The 19341-nt window shown below is 62.8% G+C and overlaps 2 protein-coding genes across 15 annotated transcripts in view; both read left to right on the top strand.

Moving 5' to 3' along the window:
• Positions 1 to 4050: 4050 nt before the first annotated feature.
• CUEDC1 (CUE domain containing 1) lies at positions 4051 to 15718 on the top strand. 3 transcript variants are annotated; one of them, XM_064523086.1, is made up of 12 exons: positions 4051 to 4168; positions 5616 to 5684; positions 10303 to 10698; positions 10782 to 10888; positions 11099 to 11219; positions 11818 to 12007; positions 12101 to 12184; positions 12402 to 12491; positions 12612 to 12705; positions 13041 to 13099; positions 13229 to 13299; positions 13488 to 15718. In XM_064523086.1, the coding sequence occupies exons 3-11, from the start codon at positions 10402 to 10404 to the stop codon at positions 13294 to 13296; spliced, it is 1110 nt and encodes a 369-aa protein (XP_064379156.1). In that variant the 5' UTR covers positions 4051 to 4168; positions 5616 to 5684; positions 10303 to 10401; the 3' UTR covers positions 13297 to 13299; positions 13488 to 15718. The 3 variants fall into 3 exon arrangements, with proteins under 3 accessions (XP_064379156.1, XP_064379155.1, XP_064379154.1); XM_064523085.1 differs by having other exon boundaries at positions 11788 to 12007; XM_064523084.1 differs by having other exon boundaries at positions 11518 to 12007.
• A 2070-nt stretch (positions 15719 to 17788) lies between these two features.
• MRPS23 (mitochondrial ribosomal protein S23) overlaps positions 17789 to 19341 on the top strand; it is a 44059-nt gene continuing 42506 nt past the window's right edge. For 7 of the 12 annotated variants that reach the window (XM_026107091.2, XM_064523081.1, XM_064523080.1 and 4 more), the window contains exons 1-4: positions 17789 to 18010; positions 18098 to 18265; positions 18948 to 19025; positions 19141 to 19264. In XM_026107091.2, coding sequence (XP_025962876.2) covers positions 17967 to 18010; positions 18098 to 18265; positions 18948 to 19025; positions 19141 to 19264 — 414 coding nt within the window. In that variant the 5' untranslated portion in view covers positions 17789 to 17966. The remainder of the gene's footprint in view (positions 18011 to 18097; positions 18266 to 18947; positions 19026 to 19140; positions 19265 to 19341) is intronic. The other 5 variants (XM_064523082.1, XM_026107135.2, XM_026107144.2 and 2 more) reach the window with 4 other exon arrangements.

Here is a 19341-nt window from a genome sequence, read left to right as displayed (position 1 = left end):
TGTCTCGATGTAGACATTAATTTTACTTGTAACGCCATCATACGAAATACATTAAGCTGTTTTTGACATGCGAACGCTAACTGGTCAAGCAGTGTATACCGCACGCGCGTTACCTTTTAACCGCAGCATGGCCGGGGCGGCAGGGCCGGCTGCCCTCGGAGGGGGTGTGCAGCGGCCGGGGCAGCGAGGGATCTGTGCGGCAGCCTGGGTCGCTTCGGCAGTGGAAAATTAAGAATGTGAGAAAATGGTAGATCTGAGGAACAGATGCTGCTGTTACTCCGAGTCAGTTTCTATGCAACTGATGTGTTTAGCCGAGTTTATTTCATGGAAACTTTTCAGTTGGATCCAGTCCAGCACCCGGGGAAGCGTGTTGCTGCTGTTGATCTGAGTGGGTTTTATATCAAGCCCATTCAGGTCTCCGATTGCAAGTAGTTCAATGGGGTTTTTATTTTTTCCTTCTTAAGTTTCCATAAACATTCAGCACTGGGTTAATAGCTTAGCATTGACTGAAGCTTTTAAAGCTGAATTTTGCCTTGGAAGGATTTCCGCTTTAGAAATTCAGAACAGTTTGTTCAATAACACGAAAACCCATCCGCTATGCAAAGGGAACCTAGTTTTGTGCTGGGTAGACACTTCTGGGTAAATGGATCGGTAGCAAGTAAATATTGTGGCACAGCTACCAGAGCTGCCACGGAACTAGGTGAATGGCTGATCTCAGGCCGGTCTTCCTGTGCGTTTGGAATGGCCCTCAGCTCCCGGAGGGTGCTGGGGAGGAGGAGTGGAATGGCCCTCAGCTCCCGGAGGGTGCTGGGGAGGAGGAGTGGAATGGCCCTCAGCTCCCGGAGGGTGCTGGGGAGGAGGAGTGGAATGGCCCTCAGCTCCCGGAGGGTGCTGGGGAGGAGGAGGAGGACCGGGGGTTTAGCCCGCGGTTCCTTACCGCCGGAGGGTGGGTGATACCTGAGAGTGTGGTAAGTTGGCAAGTGGTTTTTTTTTGTCTGTTTGTTTAGTCTGGGGTAGATCATTGGCAAAAGAGAAAAATATCGGTGTGTTACTCTTGGCACATGAGTTAAATTCTGTTTGCGATTGCTCATTAATAAAAGGAATGACACCGGCCGTAGTTAGTACTAAGGTGCAGTAGGTCTCGGAGTACTCTTCAGGGTGCCTTACACTGGCAAAATAGGACGTTTAGCACGTGGATTTAGCACTCGTGCATTAAGAAGGTCTCCATGCAGCACAATCGAGTTGCTCCTGTGATTTATAAAGTATTCTTTTTAAATTAAAAAATGATATTTTTTTCTCTTACAGTATCTTTTTCTTTGGAGTAGCAGGAAAAAATGAGATTTAATGTGTTTGCATGTGTCCAACAGAGGTTAAAGAAAAACACCAAAAAACCAATAAGCTGTTTTAGCTGTAACAATCCCAAGTTACATAAAGGGGAGGGTTTGCCCAGGGATTAGTTGGTGGTACTAATGGTGATGATAAGCCTCGCAAGTTCTGCGCTCTGCTTACTCTTATTTTAGGGACAGTTGCTTTGAGCTGTATTTTTAAAACAGCTCAGGGTTCATTTTCAAAGCTGTCAGGATTAGATTCCCACCAAAGAACAAAAGAAAGAATGATTTGCATTTGAGGAAGGGTCAGGTTGTTAAAAGCATCCGATACAAAATTTTTTTTTATCTTGCTACTTAAGATGCCTGTATGGGAGCTGAGTTCTGGCGAAGTGCAGTGGAGTTGGTCCCTGCTGAGCCCTGCTGAAGATCCCTGCCCTGGTTTCGTGGTGACTTACTTACCCATCTCAAAAATTAAACAGTATTTCCAAAAAGCTGCTATTGAGAACACAGTATCTTTAAATGTCTTTGAGGTCACTCTCTCAGTCCTGGAGTGGACCTTCTTACCAGCACTTTTAGGATAAACAGTGTAAAAGCAAATCTTTTCCTCTCATCAGTACTAGTCAGAGGAGAACTCGAAGCGGTGGGAGGGGGCTGAACCTGCTTGATTCGACATGTTTATAGCTACTGCTTATGCTTGGCTCAGTCAGTCCCAGCTCCCAGAGCAGCAACCGAAGGATGACAGGGAACTGTGTGCTAGTTTCTATGTCAGAAATGGCTTTCATCAGTAAATACGTAAGGCTCAGTGAATGTTTCCTATTAGAATAAATAAATAAAAGGACTCTGGCTGAGCTGCTGTCGCCTCTGTTTTAGAGCTGTATTAAAATTCGACTGTCAACTCCTGGTTGAAATTTAGTGCTGCAATCTTGACCTAGAAGCAGACCTTTTTTGGTGTTAGTTTGGAGAAAATATTTCAGTACTAGGGGAAACGCAGCCAAACGCTCCAGCTAGCTCCTCCATCACGGGCTAGCAGGGCAGTTACGTACAATCCTTTCATCCTATATTGCTTCTCTCCAAAACAAGCCCAAGTAAAAGTGCTGTGAAAGCTGGGCCTACGTTAGAAAAAAAAAAAAAACAAGGATTTTTTGGTTCTTCAGGTTTCTGGGCTAATTTGAGTCATTTTAAAAAGTCCTGGATTGTTCTTTAAGGAAGCACACTGAATACTTAGACATTTGTAAGACGTTTCAAGGAGGCCATCTGAAATGACAACAGTGTAGCCTTGTGCTTTCCTCTGAGATATCTCTAATAGCTGCCGCCAAGATTAACCCGTTTAGTGAAAAACAAGGGGAAGGTCAGAATGTGTGGGATATTGTGCTTTTCAGAGAAGCTCGGACTACTCCATTCACCTTTTTGCTTCGTTGTTACTTGCCAGCCATTAGACAAAAACGTTTATGTTCTGCGTTTTCCATACAAGTTTTGTTTTCAAGGAATTATTAAGTTAGTTGGAACTTGCTGAATTGAAACCCACTGTTTTAATTCTTCATAGTTGCATATTTCTGTTCCCATCTCCTCGTACTTCCCAGCGGCGTCAGCAGCCGAGACCCTTCTCACGGGACAGCCAAGAAATTCGGTAAAATCGCTAGTATAAAGTCGTCCCCCCGAAACAAGCCTGGATTAGAAAAAGATTTCAGTGAGCAGCTCCCCGCAGAAGCGTCACGCTGCTGAGAGCACCCTGATCCGCGTCGAACGTGGGGAAGGCAAATGTTGTGGCATATGTACTGGCGGAAAGCGCGAGATCTGCCGCTGCTGTTTTTGCTCTCGCCGACGCCTGCGTTCCTCGTCGGAGCTTCCCCGGCTCAGGCTCGCGCGGCTGCCAGACGGAGACGAGACGCGGAGCGGGGGAAGATCCCCGCGCCGAGATCTCCGGGCCTCCCCGAAGGGGCCCTCGGAGCGGCCGCGCCGGGACGAGGGTTCCCCCGAGACGCGCTGCACGCGGGGCCGGTGCCCCAAACCTGGGAGCGGGGCCGATTTGGGCCCGGAGGTGCCGTGCTGACGGCAAACCAGCCCCAGGAAGCAGCTTTGCTGGGGGGCCGCTCCTTGCCGCGAGGCACCAAGGCCCGGAGGCCGCGGCATGTGCGATGCTCGCACCGAGCTGTGGGACTGCCGGCCCCGAGACCCCCCCCCAGGGGCACCTTGCCCCCGGACCCTCGTGCCAGCCGGCGTGGGGGGCCCGGCCCGGCCTTAACGCCTCCGTCCCCCCCCCCCAGTCTGTGTCACCTCCGCCTGGCCCGGCCCCACTGTGATGCTCTCCTGGAGTGGGGGCACCGGGACCCTTGGGGGGGACACTGAGCCCCTAGAAGGTGGCACCGAGATCTTTGGGGGGGGGGCAAAACCCTCGGGGGGAGACCGGGACCCTCGGGGGGGACAAACCCCTCGGGGGGGATCGGTGAGCCCCTCGGAGGGGGATGAATGAGCTCCTCGGGGGGACACCGGGACCCTCGGGGGGGACAGTGAGCCCCTAGAAGGTGGCACCGAGATCCTCGGGGGGGACATCGAACCCCTCGGGGGGATCAATGAGACCCTCGGGGGGACACGGAGCCCCCCGGGCGCGGCCCGGCGCGGCGCGGCTGCGCTCGGGCCCGGCCGCCGCCGCCCCCCCCCCCCCCCCCCCCCCGCCCCCGCCGGCCCGGCCCGGCCCGGCCCCGCCGCGCCGCCCCCCGCCGCCGGCCCGCGGCCGCCCCCGCCCCCGCCTCCCGCCCGCCGCCACGTCCGTGCGCCGCTCGGGCTCGTCCCCGGTGCCCGGTCGCCGCCGCCCCCGCAGCGCAGCGCGGCGCGGGCCGCCGGTAAGCAGGGCCGGGCCGGGCCGGGGCCGCGGCGCTTTGTGCGGGGAGCGGAGCGGAGCGGAGCGGAGCGAGTCGGGCCGGGCCGGGCCGGGCGGGCGGGCGGCGCCTCCGGCCTGCGGCGGGCACCGGCCGCGGCCGCGCTGCTGCCCGGGGCGGGGGCCGCGCCGCGCCGGGGCCGCTGCTGCCGCCGCCGCCGCCGCCACCGGGGCCGCGCCGGGCCCTGCCCGCTGCTCCCGGCCGCTCCGGGGCCGCCGCACCCGCGGGCTGCGCGGTGCTGCTGGGGCGGCGCGGCAGGACCCCGCCGCCGGGGCAGCGCCCGGCCACCGACCCCCCCCCCGGGGCCACCGAACCCCCCCGGGGCCACCGACCCCCCCGGGGCCACCGACCCCCTGTGCTGGGCTGTGCAACCCCCGTGCCACCAACTGCCCGGTGCCACCAACACCCCAGCACTGCGCGGTGCAGCCCCACGTGCCACCAACCCCCCAGTGCCACTGACCCCTCGGTGCCACCAACCCCTGGTGCTCGGCCGTGCAACCCCAGTGCCACCAACACTCCGGTGCCACCAACCCCTGGTGCTCGGCCGTGCAACCCCAGTGCCACCAACACTCCGGTGCCACCAACCCCTGGTGCTAGGCCATGCAACCACAGTGCTACCAACCCCCCAGTGTCACCAGCCCCCCAGCACTGCACGGTGCAACCCCAAGTGCCACCAGACCCCCGGTGTCACCAACGCCCTGGTGCTGGGCCGTGCAACCCCGGTGCCACCAATGCCCCAGTACCTGGCGGTGCAACCCTGGTGCCACCAACCCCCCGGTGTCACCAGACCCCTAGTGCTGGGCCATGCAACTCCAGTGCCACCAACCCCCCGGTGTCACCAACCCCCCAGCACTGCACGGTTTTTTTTGCATCATTTCTGGAAAAGCGGCGGAGTCGCACCTCCTCCTCACGCCTCCTGCTCCGGGAATCCCGCTGCTGCCGCTCCGGCTCCCGTGTCCGTCGCCTCCCTCGCCGGCGCGGCAGGTCCACGCTGCCGCCCGCTCCCCTTCCTCGCGCCCCTTTTCGGGGGAACCTCTTTGGAAACGCGTGCTGGTTTCGTGCGCCGCGGTTATCGACCACCGGGATGCACCGGCTTTTCCCGGGGAAGCGTCCGAGCGGGCCGTGGGACGAGCCTCCCCCTCGGGAGCGGGCCGCACGCTGCAGGGCGGCTCGGGGGACACGCTGGGTCCCCGGCTTCGAGGAGACACCGGCAGCATCCCGCACCCCTTCCAGCGGCGCCGGGGCGGAGTCGCTTCCGGGCTGTTCCCGCGGCCGGGATTTCCCTCCGCTGCGGACTCAGAGCGGTTTCCCTGCCCATGCCGCTGCCGCGACGGCTGAGCGGAAAGCTGCTCCCGGCGCACAGCTCGGGCTGAGCATCGCTCCTCACGGTGGTTTTTCCTCTTTCCCGCAGGGTTTTTGGGCAGCAGGCGAACGCCGGCGCGAGGCAGCCGTCCGAGGAGGCGCGCGGCAGCGTCCGCAGGTACCGTGTGCTCCGGCGCGGCGTTCCCGCTGCCGCGTCCCGGGGTTCACCGCAGAGCCGCTCCCCGAGGCTGGGGCGCCGCGGTGCCGAGCGGGACGGGGACGGGGATGGAGACGGGGTCGGGGATGGCGATGGCGATGGCGAGTGGCTCCCGTCTTCGCCTGCTGTTCCCAGGTGCAGCTGCGATGCGCGTCGTGCTCTTGCACGTAAAATCCTCACTGCTTTTTACCCCCCGGCCCGGCTGCTTTCCCACGTGCCTGTCTGCGGAGTAAAATTATCGTGGAAAAACACAACCGCAGCAGTTGAGCGGCTCCGGTCCCTGCCCGTCCCGGGCTTCCTGCCGCCGTCCTCACCCGGTCCCGCTGCCCGGCATCCCCGGCGGAGCTCCAGCACGCCCCGCAGCCTGCGCGGGGGGATGCCATGCTCGCTTCCGCGGCCCTCGCGGGCCCTCGCCGCAGGGACCAGCCCTGGCAAATAATTCGCGGTGCCGTGAGTGAGCGAGGGTTTCCCTCCCCTGGTTTTGTGTCTGTAGGAACTCGTGCACGGTGCGTCCAAGCCGGGCGCTTTCCCTCCGGCCGGGCTCCCGCGCGCGGCACGACGCAGCTTCTGCTGCGGGAATTCAGGACGCTTCCCGCCGGTTTCCCCCTTTCCGGGTGTTTTTCTCCAGGCGGCTGCGCAGGGCAAGGCTGGGCGATTCCCGGGAGCTCCCTGCCCCACCGCCCTCTGCCTCGTCCTTCCCCTCCTCGTCCTTCCCCTCCCTCCTTGCATCTCTTTGACCCTGGGCTTAATACGGCAAACGAGCACTTGCGGATCAGCCCTGCTAACGAGCGGGGAAGAGGCGGCGTGCGAGCACCGGCCCGGATTAGCCTCCGCGCTCTGCCGAGGAGGAGCTCGCCGGCCAGGTCCCTGGCAGCCGCCGGCGGGACGCTCCGCGCCGTTCCCGGGCTCGGGGTGCTGGGCCGGGCGCTGGGGCCGGGCTCGCGCTGGGCGCGCTGCTCGCGCCGGCGTGCAGGGCTCCGTCGAGGGGACGCCGACGGCTAACGTCGCGACGGCTCGCGCGGTGGAAAAACACCACTGCCAGAAACGCTGATAATGCAGATTGTGGCAATCCCGAGCGGGGACCTGGAGCGTTGGGATGAGGTCCCGGCTCTGCTGCCGGACGGACGGGAACGCCGGCCGAGCAGCACCGTGCGCAGGGCCGGAAGGTTTTACGCCGCGGCCGCCCGGCTCTAGTCGCTCCCGCTTGCCTGACCTATTTTTTTTAATCCCTTCCTGGAAACCTGATTTCGTGTTTGAATTCCCTCAGCTATTTTAGGAATGTCGCCCGGCCGAGATCGAATTACCTGCGAGGGAGCCGGCGCGGAGCCGCCTCGCAGGGCAGGGTGCCGCCGGCTAGCAGCCGCGCTGGCTCCGCCGCGTGCGCTTAGCCGGGGCCGGGCCGCGACACCGGTGCGGCGAGCGCCTGCGGAAACCACGTGCGGAAACCGCACGCTTGTCCCCGGGGGTCGCGGTGCCCGACGCTCCGGGCTGCTCCGCGGAGACGGGCTGCGAGGGAGCGGGGTTCTCCAGGCGCGAGGGCGCGAGCGGGCCCGCGGTGCTTCCCTGCGCGGGGGCCGGTTTGCACCGTGGCAGCAGCACCCTGCCCGGCTCCCGGGGACGGGCGCGGGCCCGGAGAACGGAGGCTCCCAGCGCTCCACGCCTGCCTCGGCGAGGAATTCAGCAGAAAAGGGTATTTTCCTGAATTTGGCGGTGGGGGAAGCACAGTGCTGCTGTCCTCTGCCGGCTGCAGCTGCAACTGCCGGGCTGTCCCCGGGCTGTCGCCGGCCGCGGGACACCGTGCACCGTGCACCGGCCGCGGGAGAGCCTGCACCGTGCACCGTGCACCGCGCCGGGATCCCCGCCGTGCCGGGCAACATGCACCTCCTTCGACCAAAATTGCTCTCTGGCCTCCGGCGACCACCCTTCCCTCCTCCTTCGGCCCGCGCTGGACTTGGCTCGGGGAGCGGATGGGGAATTTCGTTTCGCGGCGGATGGGGAATTTTGTTTCCCCGCCACGCAGGTTTTCAAACGAGGCTTTTTTTTACCTGATTGCTTTTTACTTTTTTTTTTTTCGAAAAGGGCTTAAACGCAGCCGTTCTAATACGTGGTAGGACAAGCATTAGCAGGGATCCTCGTGTGCTTATTCGTTTCCGTGGGACAGGATTGGGTCGCCAGCAGCTTCCCCGGGCTGCTGCCCCGGCAGGGCTGCGTGCGCAGCCTGCGGCGAGCCGAGGCGGTGGGGAGATTTGGGGAGGGCAGAAAGGCCTCACCCTGCACATCCTCCCTGCGTGCTCTGAATTTCAATCCGCCCTTAGGAGCAACTGTAAGTTTTGCTTCCGATCCTTTACTTTTCACCCTAGTTTTAATCCCGTTGCAGTCGCACCTGCAGCCGCCGCGGCGCCGCGTTCCCCAGCTTGCAGCTCCGTTTCGGCGAGATGCCCCGGGAGGAGGCCAAGCGGCCGGGGGGCCGGCGGCATCGCGGGGCCGGCACGTTCGCCGGGAAAACCCGCCGCGGCGGCAGGGCGAGGGAAGGGGCCGGGGCCGGCCTCGCTCGGCGGCATCCCAGCGCTCCCACCCGCCCTCTGAGCTGCAGCAGGCGCTGGGGAAGAGATTATTCCCGCTGGCCCTCGATGCCGAGGCTGCTTCCTGAGCTGCAGCAGCCGTAAGGAGGTCGCTCCCGCGGCATCGCCCCTGCTTTGCAGCCCGCTGTGCTGGAGCCGGAGCCGGAGCTCCCTGGCTGCTGCTGCTGCGTGCGAGTCCTGGGGAAATGCAGCACCCGCGATGCACCGTTAACCCGGACGCACTTTCCCTGCAAGCGTGCTCAGCTTCTGTTCAATTTTTATTTTATCTTGTTTTCAAGCCGTGAGCTAATGGCAGGAGATGGCCGGAGTGGGTGCCGGTGCCCGCACGCAGCATGCGCAGCCTCCCCTTTCCTTCGGCGGTGGAAAGGCGAGCGCACACGTGCACGCCCGGGTCATCTCTGGGGGACAGAGAAGTTTGGGGTTGTTTAACCGCTTCCCTGCTGCTCGCGGCGGTTGCGCCCTGCAGCCTGCGCTGATCCCCGCGCAGTCGGGACGCGGCCGGCGACCGTGGGAGCAGGGGAGCTGATCGCAGCCGCCTGTCCCGCAGGGCCCTCCTGGGCGGGCGCCGGGGCCGCGGCGCTCCGTCCGTCTGTCCATCCGAATGCATGGATGGAAGCGCTCCGGGCCCTTCTCCCCGCACGAGGAACAGCCCAGGCTGTTTCACAGCAGGGAAAAAGCCGAGGAGGCACCGGCTAAGCAAGCAGCAACGACCTGATTTTGCAAATGGGGGCACGAGGCTGAGGACGATCCCGCAGATATAACCACTCGTTTAGCTTTTGAATTAACTCGCGCCAGGGTGGTGGTTTGCGTCTCTCTGGATTGTCAGTGAGACCTTTAAAATCGGGTTTTAAGCAAGGCGTTTGCAGGCTCTCGCCGCTGCCCGTGCTGCGCGACCCTCGCGGCGGCCGTTGTCCCGCGACCTCGCCAAAAGCCGGACGCGCCGCGGCACCTCGCCGGCACGCCGGCCTGCTGTCCCCAGCCCTGGGTTTCTTGTCTCGCGACCAGCAGCTTTCAATTATGCAGCGCGTTGCAGCGCCCGGTCACGCTGTACGGCATGGGCTGCAATTTCAATGAGTCGTCCCAGACTCTCGTGTCATGTTGACTAACACCTTCCCCGGGAAGGAGCCGTTTGCATGCGAATGAGCCGCTCCAAGGAGCCGCTGGGCTCCCGGCGAGGCGGTTTCCAGCCGAGTCGTGTTGCACCCGCTGCCCCCGCTTAGGGAAGAGCCCTCGGGAGCGGTGCTGCGGCCGGCAGCCTTCCCGCCGCGGTCCTGTGCGCGCCGAGGGGCTGCTGCCGGCGCGAGCTTGGCCCCGCATTCCCGCCCGGGGAGCGGCCGCGGTGTGATCTGGCCGGGGTTTCCAGCGGGCGCTAATCTCGGATTTGGCGGCTTTTCCCCCGGGTCGCTGTGCCGTGCTGCAGCGCGCTTCAGCCCCTGCTCTGGGAGCGTCCGAGTTTTTTTAAGAGAGGTTCTAATATGTTTATTTATAAACACCAAACCTGGAAATAACAAATTTGCGGAGCACTTTGGAGTGGAAACAGACAAAACGAAAACAAAACAGACAAAATGAAAACAAAAATAGTTTCTCCTATGAGCTTGCAGCACTTCTGTTGCGTTTGCCCAGCCGCCGGCATCCCCGGTGCATCCGGGCTGCATCCCCGGCACGGGGGTCCCGGTCCGGGAAGCCGAGCCGAATGTCACCCGCTGGGACGGGAGCTCTCGCTGTGCCGCCGCCTGCTTCCTCGCGGGGCTGCCAAAAGAAAATTTTTTAAATCCCCCAAAGGAAAATCTCCAAAAAAAAGAGCAAGCAAGGAAAAACCCTCCAGGAGGGGATGTCCAAGGAGGGTTTGAGACGAAGGCGGTTCCTGGAAGCGTGTTGTCGGTGGAAAGCCCGGCGCCCGGCCCGTGCCGGGGGGGGATGCCCGCGGAGGCCGCGCCGCTCCTCTTCCCGATGGCCGTTTCTCTTCCCTCATTTTCTCTCTCCTCTGCCCTTCGCAGGAGGCCGGGGGGCGGCCGGGGGCGGCGGGGCGATGTGGGGCGGCGGCGGCAGCCCCGGCCGGTGCCCGTGACGCCCCGCTGGCCCCCCGCGCGCCCAGCATGACCAGCCTCTTCCGCCGGAGCAGCGGCGGCTCCCGCGGCGGCGCGGCGGCGTCGGAGCTCAACAACAGCCGGCCGGGGCGGCAGGTCCGGCGCCTGGAGTTCAACCAGGCCATGGAGGACTTCAGCACCATGTTCCCCCGCATGGACTACGACATCATCGAGTGCGTGCTGCGCGCCAACCGCGGCGCCGTCGACGCCACCATCGACCAGCTGCTGCAGATGAGCCTCGACGGCGGCGAGGGCGGCGGCGGCGGCGGCGACAGCTCCGACTCGGAGGACAGCCTCCCCGCCGAGGTGGGCCGGGGCGCGGGCTGGGGCGCGCGGGGGGACGCAGCGCGGCCCGCTCGGCCAGCCCTCACCCCCGCGCCCGTCGCCAGGTCCTGGAGCGGACGCTGGAGCCCGACAGCTCGGACGAGGAGCCGCCGCCCGTGTACGCGCCGCCGGGCCGCGAGCCCCCGCGCGCGCCGCCCGCCCCGCCGCCCAGGTGAGGGCCGCCGCCGGGCCGGGCCGGGAGGGACGGAGGGAGCTCGTGCCGGGCCAGCGGCCGAGGGGCCGGATCCGTGCGGGGAACGGCAAACCTCCGCCCGCCCGCGGCTCCAACAGCCCCGGGGGCTCCTTCTCGGCCGAGCCGCCGCCGCCGCCGGTGGGGTTTCGCCCCGGCCGACGGCGGCTGCGGCCTGTGCTTTGCCCGCAGGACGGAGGGGCCCGGCGGCGCCCAGCCCCGGGGCCGCTACCGCCACTGGAACCCGCCGCTGCTGGGCGCCCTGCCGGACGACTTCCTCCGCATCGCCGCCCCGCCGCCCGCCGCCCCCCAGGTGAGCCCCGGCCCCGGCCCCCCCGGCCCCCATCCCGCCTCGGCCTAGCCCCACGCTTTCGATCCAAGGTGTTTTCGAGTCGGTGCGCTGGCAGGGAGCTTCAAAAAGCGGGTGCCTGTCTTGCCCCGCTGATTCCCCGGTGGAATAGTCTCCGTTCCCGGCTGGAAATACCCTTCCTGCCCGCCGGCCCTGCTCCCCGCGGCAGATCTGGTCGCGGGGCTCCCGCCAGCGCGGCGCCCGGCCCGGCGTGACGCCTCTCTCCGTGCAGGGCCCCAGCGTGACACCTCTCTCCGTGCAGGGCCCCGGCGTGACGCCTCTCTCCGTGCAGGGCCCCGGCGTGACACCTCTCTCCGTGCAGGGCCCCGGCGTGATGCCCCTCTCCGTGCAGGGCCCCGGCGTGACGCCCCTCTCCGTGCAGGGCCCCGGCGTGACGCCCCTCTCCGTGCAGGGCCCCGGCGTGACGCCTCTTTCCGTGCAGGGCCCCGGCGTGACGCCTCTTTCCGTGCAGGGCCCCGGCGTGACGCCTCTCTCCGTGCAGGGCCCCGGCGTGACGCCTCTCTCCGTGCAGGGCCCCGGCGTGACGCCTCTCTCCGTGCAGGGCTCTGGCAGCGGCAGTGGGCGGCCGGCGGTGCCACATGGCCTCGGCCCCCGGGGCCCCGGCGCCCTGGAGCAGGAGCGGCGGTGGAAGCAGTACCTGGAGGACGAGCGCATCGCGCTCTTCCTGCAGAACGAGGAGTTCATGAAGGAGCTGCAGAGGAACCGCGACTTCCTCCTGGCCCTGGAGAGAGGTGAGGGCCCGGCGGGGACGCGGGCAGGGCGACGTGGGGCGCCTGCCGCCTCGAGCCGCTCACTGAGCCCGGCGGCCGGGTGCTGTTTTTCAGATCGGTTGAAATACGAGTCAAAAAAGTCGAAGTCGGCCAGTGCTGCCATCAGCAACGATGTTGGTTTCTCCTCCATAATATCAGGTAATTTTCGGGCTCTGCCCGCGCTCGCGTTGCCGGGGCTCTGCCGGCAGCGGATGCCTCGTTCAGAGCCGCCTGGCCGGGAGGAAACGCGGCCAAGCGTCCCGCAGCTGAGGACGGGAGCGGGCTCCTTCCCCTCCCGGGGCTTTGCCGGCACCAGGCTCGTGCACGCCCCGCGCCCCGGGCTCACACGCGGCGGTGACCGGTGTTTGCCTCGCAGGCGACGCGGCCCCCGCGGGAAGCAGCGAGGCCGGCAGCGCCGTGTCCGACGATGCCTTATTCAGAGACAAGCTGAAGCACATGGGGAAATGTGAGTTGCTTTGCCGGGGAGCGTTTCGCACGGCGGTGTTTTCGGGGTACCGCGGGGCAGGGGCTCGCGTGCCTCGGGACGGGCCCCGGGGCGAGGCCTTCACCCCCTGCTTCCTTCCAGCAACCCGCAAGAAGCTGTTTGAGCTCGCCAGAGCGTTCTCCGAGAAGACGAAGATGAGGAAGTCGAAAAGAAAACACTTGCTGAAGCACCAGCTGTATCCTCGCCGGGCTCCTTGTGCCCTGCCCCTGGCAGTGGGAGAGCCAGGGATCTGGGGGAGGGAGCAGCTGTGGCTGAGGTGCTGGAAACCCCGTTATCCTGAGACCAAAGGCTCTGCCCTCCCCACATCCTGCACCATGGTGCCAGGGATGCTCTCCCCGAATCCTGCACCATGGTTCTGGGATGCTCTCCCTGAATCCTGCCCCACAGTGCCCTCCAAGGTGCCTGCCCGGCCCTGGGGAGCTCCCGGCAGGGCAGTGGGTCGTGCAGGGCGCTTTATGGTGCTGTGGCCCCATCCCGGGCCCCAGCTGATTTTCCTTAGCAGAGCTGCAGGCTGGGGACAGCAGCTTCCACGGCCAATCTGCTCGACGACGTGGAGGGACACTCGTGCGGTAAGAAACCCCCGGTGGGGCCAAGCCGTGCCCGCTGCGCTCCGCTCGCGCCCGGCCGGCCGGCATCCCGCGGGGGCTCGCGGGGGACGGGGTGGCTCTGACCCCCCTCGGCTGCCTCCTGCCTTTCAGACGAAGACGTCCACGCGCGGCGGCCGCAGCTCCGGGAAGAGGAGGAGGCACCGAGGGACGGGCAGTAAACGGTGAGCGAACCCTTCCCGGGAGCTGCCCCGTCCGTCTGCCCCGCGCTCGAGCGGGGCGGCCGCGTTGGACCAGGGTCCCGCGTTGGACCGATGTCCCCCGTGCCACCACGGGGTTGTCCTGGTGGCCACCGCGAGGCAGCTCTGACGGAGCCCGCTCCTTGTCTCCCCCCATCCCACCTCTCCCCCAGGTGCTGGAGCCGGGGTTTATTGCTGGAACAGGATGTGTAAAAGGCTTACCAAGAAGATGGCTGAAAAAGGAAAAAAAAAAAAACCCGACCACAAGTAACCCAGTTTCGGCTGTTCCCCCTCTGCTGCTGTACTCTGAAGTACAAGGACTGACGTGAGGCACAGCGTTTTCTTACCAGAGGTTTGAAAACGACTTTTCCTGTCTAGCAAATCAGCCAAAACCCCCCGAACGCAGCAGCTGGTGCGAGCGGCTGCAGCGGAGCTGGCGGACCTCGGGCTGGGGAGGGCGGCCGGTGCCGGCGGCCCCCGACCCGCGCGGCGCTGCAGGAGGGGTGAAGATCAGTTGTGCTAGCGAGGACGCGTTGGAGCGCGGGATCCTGCTTCCCGAACATATCTCCGTAGCGATCTAACTTTACTCTGCGCGCATAGGAAAAAAAACACACACACGGAAAGGAGAACCTAAAAACTGCTGTCTGTTATTGCTACGAGTAAAGAGCAGAGATTCAGAGCAGGTAATAGTCAGAATAATATAAATCGCTGTTTATAAAAGGAAAGGCCTTCTTTTCCCAGGCGTTTCACTTTGAATTAAACCTTTGCCTTTGGCATTGCTAAAACTGCCTTGAAGTACGGACGCTTGTCCTCCCGGCAGAGGTAAGACGCACGGCGGCCGGGGAGGGAGAGGGTTTGCTCGCTGCCTGCAAAATCCCTGCCGCAGCGGGATGTGCCGCGGCGGCCGGGCATGGGGACAGGTTCAGCGAAGCCCAGCGCGGAGGCGAGCAGGGGTGCTTGAGTCCTGCCGCGGGTTTAGGAGACGCTGTCGGGCTGGAGAGAATTACGCAAAAAACATTCCTTCCCGGGAAGCGCTGAGTTAAGCCAGAAGTTGCTCCCATTTCTCCTCCGTCATCTGTGTGATCGTTCGCTGCTTGGTGCGGGAGGTGAGCGCAGATTTTCCCGTTCGCATCGGGGCTCGCGGGGTTGGGCGACCAAAGCCCCGCTGCGGTGCTGCCTCCCGGCCGGCCGCTTTTCAGCTCTGCCGAGACTCGGGATGCCTTTGGAGCAGGCGCCTAGGTTTTTCCCAGAGCAGCCCTGCTGCCTCCGCCCCGGCTGGCTCCGGGTGTCCGAGGGGGCGGGTAGCACTGGTGAATGCCGAACCTGCCGCGCGCCGGGGCTGCGCGTGCCGGCATCCCCCCGGCACCCCTGCACGGTCTGGGATTCCCAGACGCAACCTGCAGACGACCCACCCGTCCCAGCTCATCCGACTGCGGGGTCGGATGCTTTTCCAGGGCAGGCGAGAGGAGCCGGGCGCCCCGGCCGCAAGGAGACCCGTGCTATAACTGTGCTCGTGGTGGCTGCCGGCGGGTGCCGGGTGGGCACCGCGCTCTCCGGAGCCGGGCGCTGCGCGGCGGCAAGGCCAGCATGCAGGCAGGGCACCGTCTGCGCGTCCGCCCACTCGCCGCGTGCATGTGCACGTCGCTAAGCGCGAAGCTGGCGCTTTGCCACTGCAAACAGAAGGCCCTTCAGGAGCAGGGAGGGACCTTGTGGTCCCAGCAGAGGAGGGGCTCTGCCTGCCCTGCGCCGGCCCTGGGATTAATAAGCAGCTGCCGCTGCTCCCTCCCCACGCGAAGCAGCTTGCTGCTTATTTGGAAGAAAATCAAGCGTGCAGTTGGACCAGCTTATAAATGCTCCAGCGCTGCTGGGCTCCCGCGGGCTCAGCTCCCGGCTGCGTTTCCACGAGCACAAAAAGCCCCGGCAGGCAGCCGGGCGGGAGCAGGGCTTTTGCTGGCGGGATGCTCCGCTCGTCCGGCGCAGCAGGGCTTTAGGAGCCGGTGGGGTCCGGGGCAGCCCGAGCGCCGCGGCTGGGGCAGCAGGCAGCAGTCCAGGCCAGTCGTGTTTAATACAGTGCGGGTGAATCCGGCTGGGCTCACTGGTTTCACGGCAGCTAGACAGCCTGGTAAATGCCACTTTATTTCCTTTTTTATAAAAAAAAGAAAAAATCGGGTCTATTGCGTAGAAAGGCCCCTAAAAATAAATTTCTTCTATAAAAATGTACAGTTCTCAGTGACATTTGTATTGCTTCTTTACAAAATGGTTTAAAGAGAACAGAACAACAATGACAAAAAACTTCCGTGACGTTTGTGAGTGTTGCTATTTTAGAATTTATTACCATAAGTGATTTTTTTTCTTAAAGATGTTTAATAGTAATTCATATAATAAAGTCTTGTTGTTACTCTTAGCATTGTGGTTTATTTTGCTTTTTTGCTGCCTCATCTCGTCTTTACTGTGGGAATCGAGTGGTGACGGGGAGGGAGATGCGCTCTCCCTTTGCTCCAGCCCCGGCCGCGCCGCTCGCGGAGGAGGTAAGCGCTGGGGAAGAGCTCCTTTTCCCCACCAGGATCGATTTTTGGGAGAAGCTTTTCCGCTGCCGTCGCCCAGCGGTTGCTGGAGCTGTGTCCCCTCCGGGAGCTGCCCTGCCTTTGAGGAAAAAACCTGCCTTTGAGGAAAAAGCGTCTTCCCCGCTGCCTTCTGCAAACAGCGAGGCTCTCGGGGCCGGGGAGCGTGCGTCGGCTTCCAGCTGCTTCATCATCCAGCGTGCTGTGACTCCCCCGCCGGTGGCCTGGCTCCTCCGCGTTGTCTCCTCGCGGCACGGAAATACCTTATTTTAAGGACTCGTTTCTGAAACGTGCGTTGTGAATCTCCAGCACTGCGTGCTGCGTCCTGCGCCAGTGGGATCGCTCGGGCTGGATGCCCGAAGCACCAGCACAGTTGGAGTACTCAGATTTGGGGCTGTTTGCAGGGATGCTTTCCCAGGGCTGGTCTCAGCACCTCTCTCTCCGCTGGCGCTGGCTGCCGTGGGGATCGCTGGCCCAGCGCCAGAGTCGGAGAGATGGCTTTAAATGCCACCTCTCGCCTTCCCTGCGGCAGGTCTGAACCTGGGCTTTTCTTCACAAAACGTGTTAGAAAAGAGCAGCTGAGAAAAGCCTTGGGCTGAAAACTGTGCGATCAGATGAGGATGAACACGTTGGAGGCGCGTCAGCCTGGCCTCTCATACCTGTTTGCTGTTGGTGTCCAGTGGAAATGTACTGCCCCCTTCCTCTATAACACGGGAAGGTGGGAAAAAGCGAATGCATTTTTTTGTTATTTGTAATCAGCTCGTTCCCAGCCTAAGGGCCCATCTAGTGAGCAGGCAGCACTCCTGGGGACGCGCTGCTTAGAAGCCAGGTGCAGGGACAGGCCGGAGCTGGGGGAGGCTGTTTGCGTGGAGCGAATAACCTTGCAGCCGGTGTTGGGTTTCGTAGGTCGGTCAAGAAGCACCGGCTGGGGCTGGGCATGTCTGCTGCCACCTCCCGGGCTGCTGGGGCAGGATGCGGCCGGCGCGGGCGCGGGGATGTCCCCTGCTCCACCACCTAGGCCGGGAGCTGTGCCGCTGTCCCGGAGCCGTTCCTCCAAGGAGGCCGGGCTGGCTCCGAGCAGGGGGCTGTGGGCATGGCGGCTGTGATGGCCGTGGGGCCACCGTGGCCACAGAGCCATGGCGGCCACGGCGGCTACAGGGCCGTGGTGGTTATGGTGGCCACTGGGCCATGGTGCTTATAGTGGCCACAGTGGCCCCAGGCCATGGTGCTTGTGGTGGTTGTGGTGGCCATAGTGGCTGCAAGGCCGTGGTGCCTGTGGTGGCCATGGTGACCTCAGGACCATGGTGGTTATGGTGGCTGTGATGGCCTCAGGAGCATGGTCTTTATGGTGGCCCCAGGGCCATGGTGGCCCCAGGGCAGTGGTGGCCTCATGGCCATGGTGGTTATGGTGGTCATGGTGGCCTCAGGACCATGGTGTTTATGGTGGCACCAGGGCCATGGTGGTTATGGTGGCCATGGTGGCCCCAGGGCAGTGGTGGCCTCAGGGCCATGGTGGTTATGGTGGTCATGGTGGCCTCAGGACCATGGTGGTTATGGTGGCCATGGTGGCTGCAGGGCAGTGGTGGCCTCAGGGCCATGGTGACCTCTGGGCCATGGTGGTTACGGTGGCCATGATGGCTCTAGTGGCCATGGTTGCTGTGGTGGCCACGGGGCCACAGTGGCCGCCAGGCTGGGGCCGCGAGGGGAGGCAGAGGGGCAGCGTCCATCAGCCAGGGCGTGGGCACGCTCGTGTCAGTGCCTGGAGACGGGGAACCGGGGACGGGGGACCGGCACCGGGCCATGGCGGCGGGGGGCACCGGGCGGCACCGGCTGCGCGGGAAGGTCGAGCATCCACTGCCTCTGCCTGCAGCTGGCAGTCCGGCCCCGCCCCCGCTCGGCCATCGGCTGCCGCTGCCTGGCCAGGCCCTCCTCCTCGGCGGCCGTCTATCGGCTGTTGGCTGCGTGTCCTGGCAGCCGCTCGTTCGAGGGCTCGGTAATCGGCCGGGGCGGGGTATTTCCGCTTCCGGGCGAGAGGGCGTGCGGTTGCTGCGGAGCGGCCGTTGCTAGGGGAGGCCGGGCCGGGCCGCCGCCATGGCTGGGAACCGCATGCAGAAGATCGGGAGCGTGTTCAGCCGGTACGGGGCGGGCGGGGAGGCCGCCGGGGGGGGGCGCGGGGGAGGGCCGGGGCCCTCGGGACTGACCGCCGCGCTCTCCGCCGGCAGGACGCGGAACCTGCTGCGCATCGGCGTGGTGCCGAAGCCGCTGTGGTTCGACGTCTACGCCGCCTTCCCCCCGCTCCGGGAGCCCGTCTACCGCTCGCCGCGGCCTCGCTACGGCAAGGTGAAAGACGTCATCCCGCCCATCTTCTACCCGGAGGACGACGTCCGCGCGTGAGTCCCGGCGCTCCCGCCCGCAGGGCCCCGCGCGGCGCCCGAGCTCTGCCCCAGCCCCTCGTCGCGGGCTCCCGCCGCGTGGCCCGGGCCGCGGCGTCCTCCAGTCTCTTAGTTTCCTTTTTAAAGCTGCTTCTTTGGTCTTTGGTGTATACATCTACAAACCCGGCCCTGGGAAGAAATACAGCTGCCTTTAACAGTCACTGACCCTTACAGCAGTATTTTCCTGCTTGCCCCTATCATAGAGGCCTGTGTTAGGCAGCTTTACAGTTTCTTCAGTGCATTTATAGTCATTAGCAGATGTACAGAAAGCCTCGCTTCAGATGAAGGCTCATCTGCAGTAGAAAGCTTTGGCCTCTGCAGATGTCTTTATGGCACAGAGCTCCTATAAACTGCTTTGTGTGGCTGGGATGGGCTAAGTTAACCCTTTTGTGAAGAAGTTATCATGGTCCTGTGACTTGCAGGTGGGTGATAAAGATTAACTAGAATTTATTAAAACCATTTAAAAGTGCTGGGGTGGAACACACTGTATAGTATGAAGTGTAATGAGAGAAGGCGAATTAATTATTTTAATACTTTCTGTTGTAGCCTAACTGAACATACTCTGATGCTGGTTAAATAGTTCAAAACATATTCCTTTCTGATGGGTTGAAAAACTGTCATGTTTTATTTTTTTGAATAGGAGATTTTATAGCGTTTATGGGAGTGGTCCAAGACCTTTTGACCTGTCACAATCAAACTTCAAATCCACTTGCCAGAGGTAAGATTTATTTATAATTAAACTGGAAATACTTTTGACACTTGTCCCTTTCTCCACCGAAGTCAGTGAACCAAAAGGTTATTTATGAAAGTAAAAATTCATTCTTCAAATCTAGGTTTGTTGAGAAATTCAATGAACTGAAGGAAGAAGGAAAAATCGAAGAGGACAAATTGTTTGAAGAAACAGGAAAAGCTCTTCTAGCCAAAGGGATAATTTTACAGAGAAGAGGGACAGAAAAAGTAAGTATTAAGTACTGAGAAAATTAATTGGCCTGTGGATTCATGAAGTTTCATTTCTAGGTCCTTAATGTCAAATG

The sequence above is a fragment of the Dromaius novaehollandiae genome, chromosome 19, assembly GCF_036370855.1.
Source record: "Dromaius novaehollandiae isolate bDroNov1 chromosome 19, bDroNov1.hap1, whole genome shotgun sequence".
Classification (NCBI taxonomy): Eukaryota; Metazoa; Chordata; class Aves; order Casuariiformes; family Dromaiidae; genus Dromaius; species Dromaius novaehollandiae.
This window is presented reverse-complemented; position numbering and strand designations above follow the sequence as displayed.

Coding starts and splice junctions, on each gene's coding strand:
- CUEDC1 (XM_064523084.1), top strand. CDS start 10,402: ATGACCAGCCTCTTCCGCCGGAGCAGCGGCGGCTCCCGCGGCGGCGCG. Junction 12,185..12,401: donor TTTCTCCTCCATAATATCAG/GTAATTTTCGGG, acceptor TTTGCCTCGCAG/GCGACGCGGCCCCCGCGGGA. Junction 12,706..13,040: donor CACTTGCTGAAGCACCAGCT/GTATCCTCGCCG, acceptor GCAGAGCTGCAG/GCTGGGGACAGCAGCTTCCA.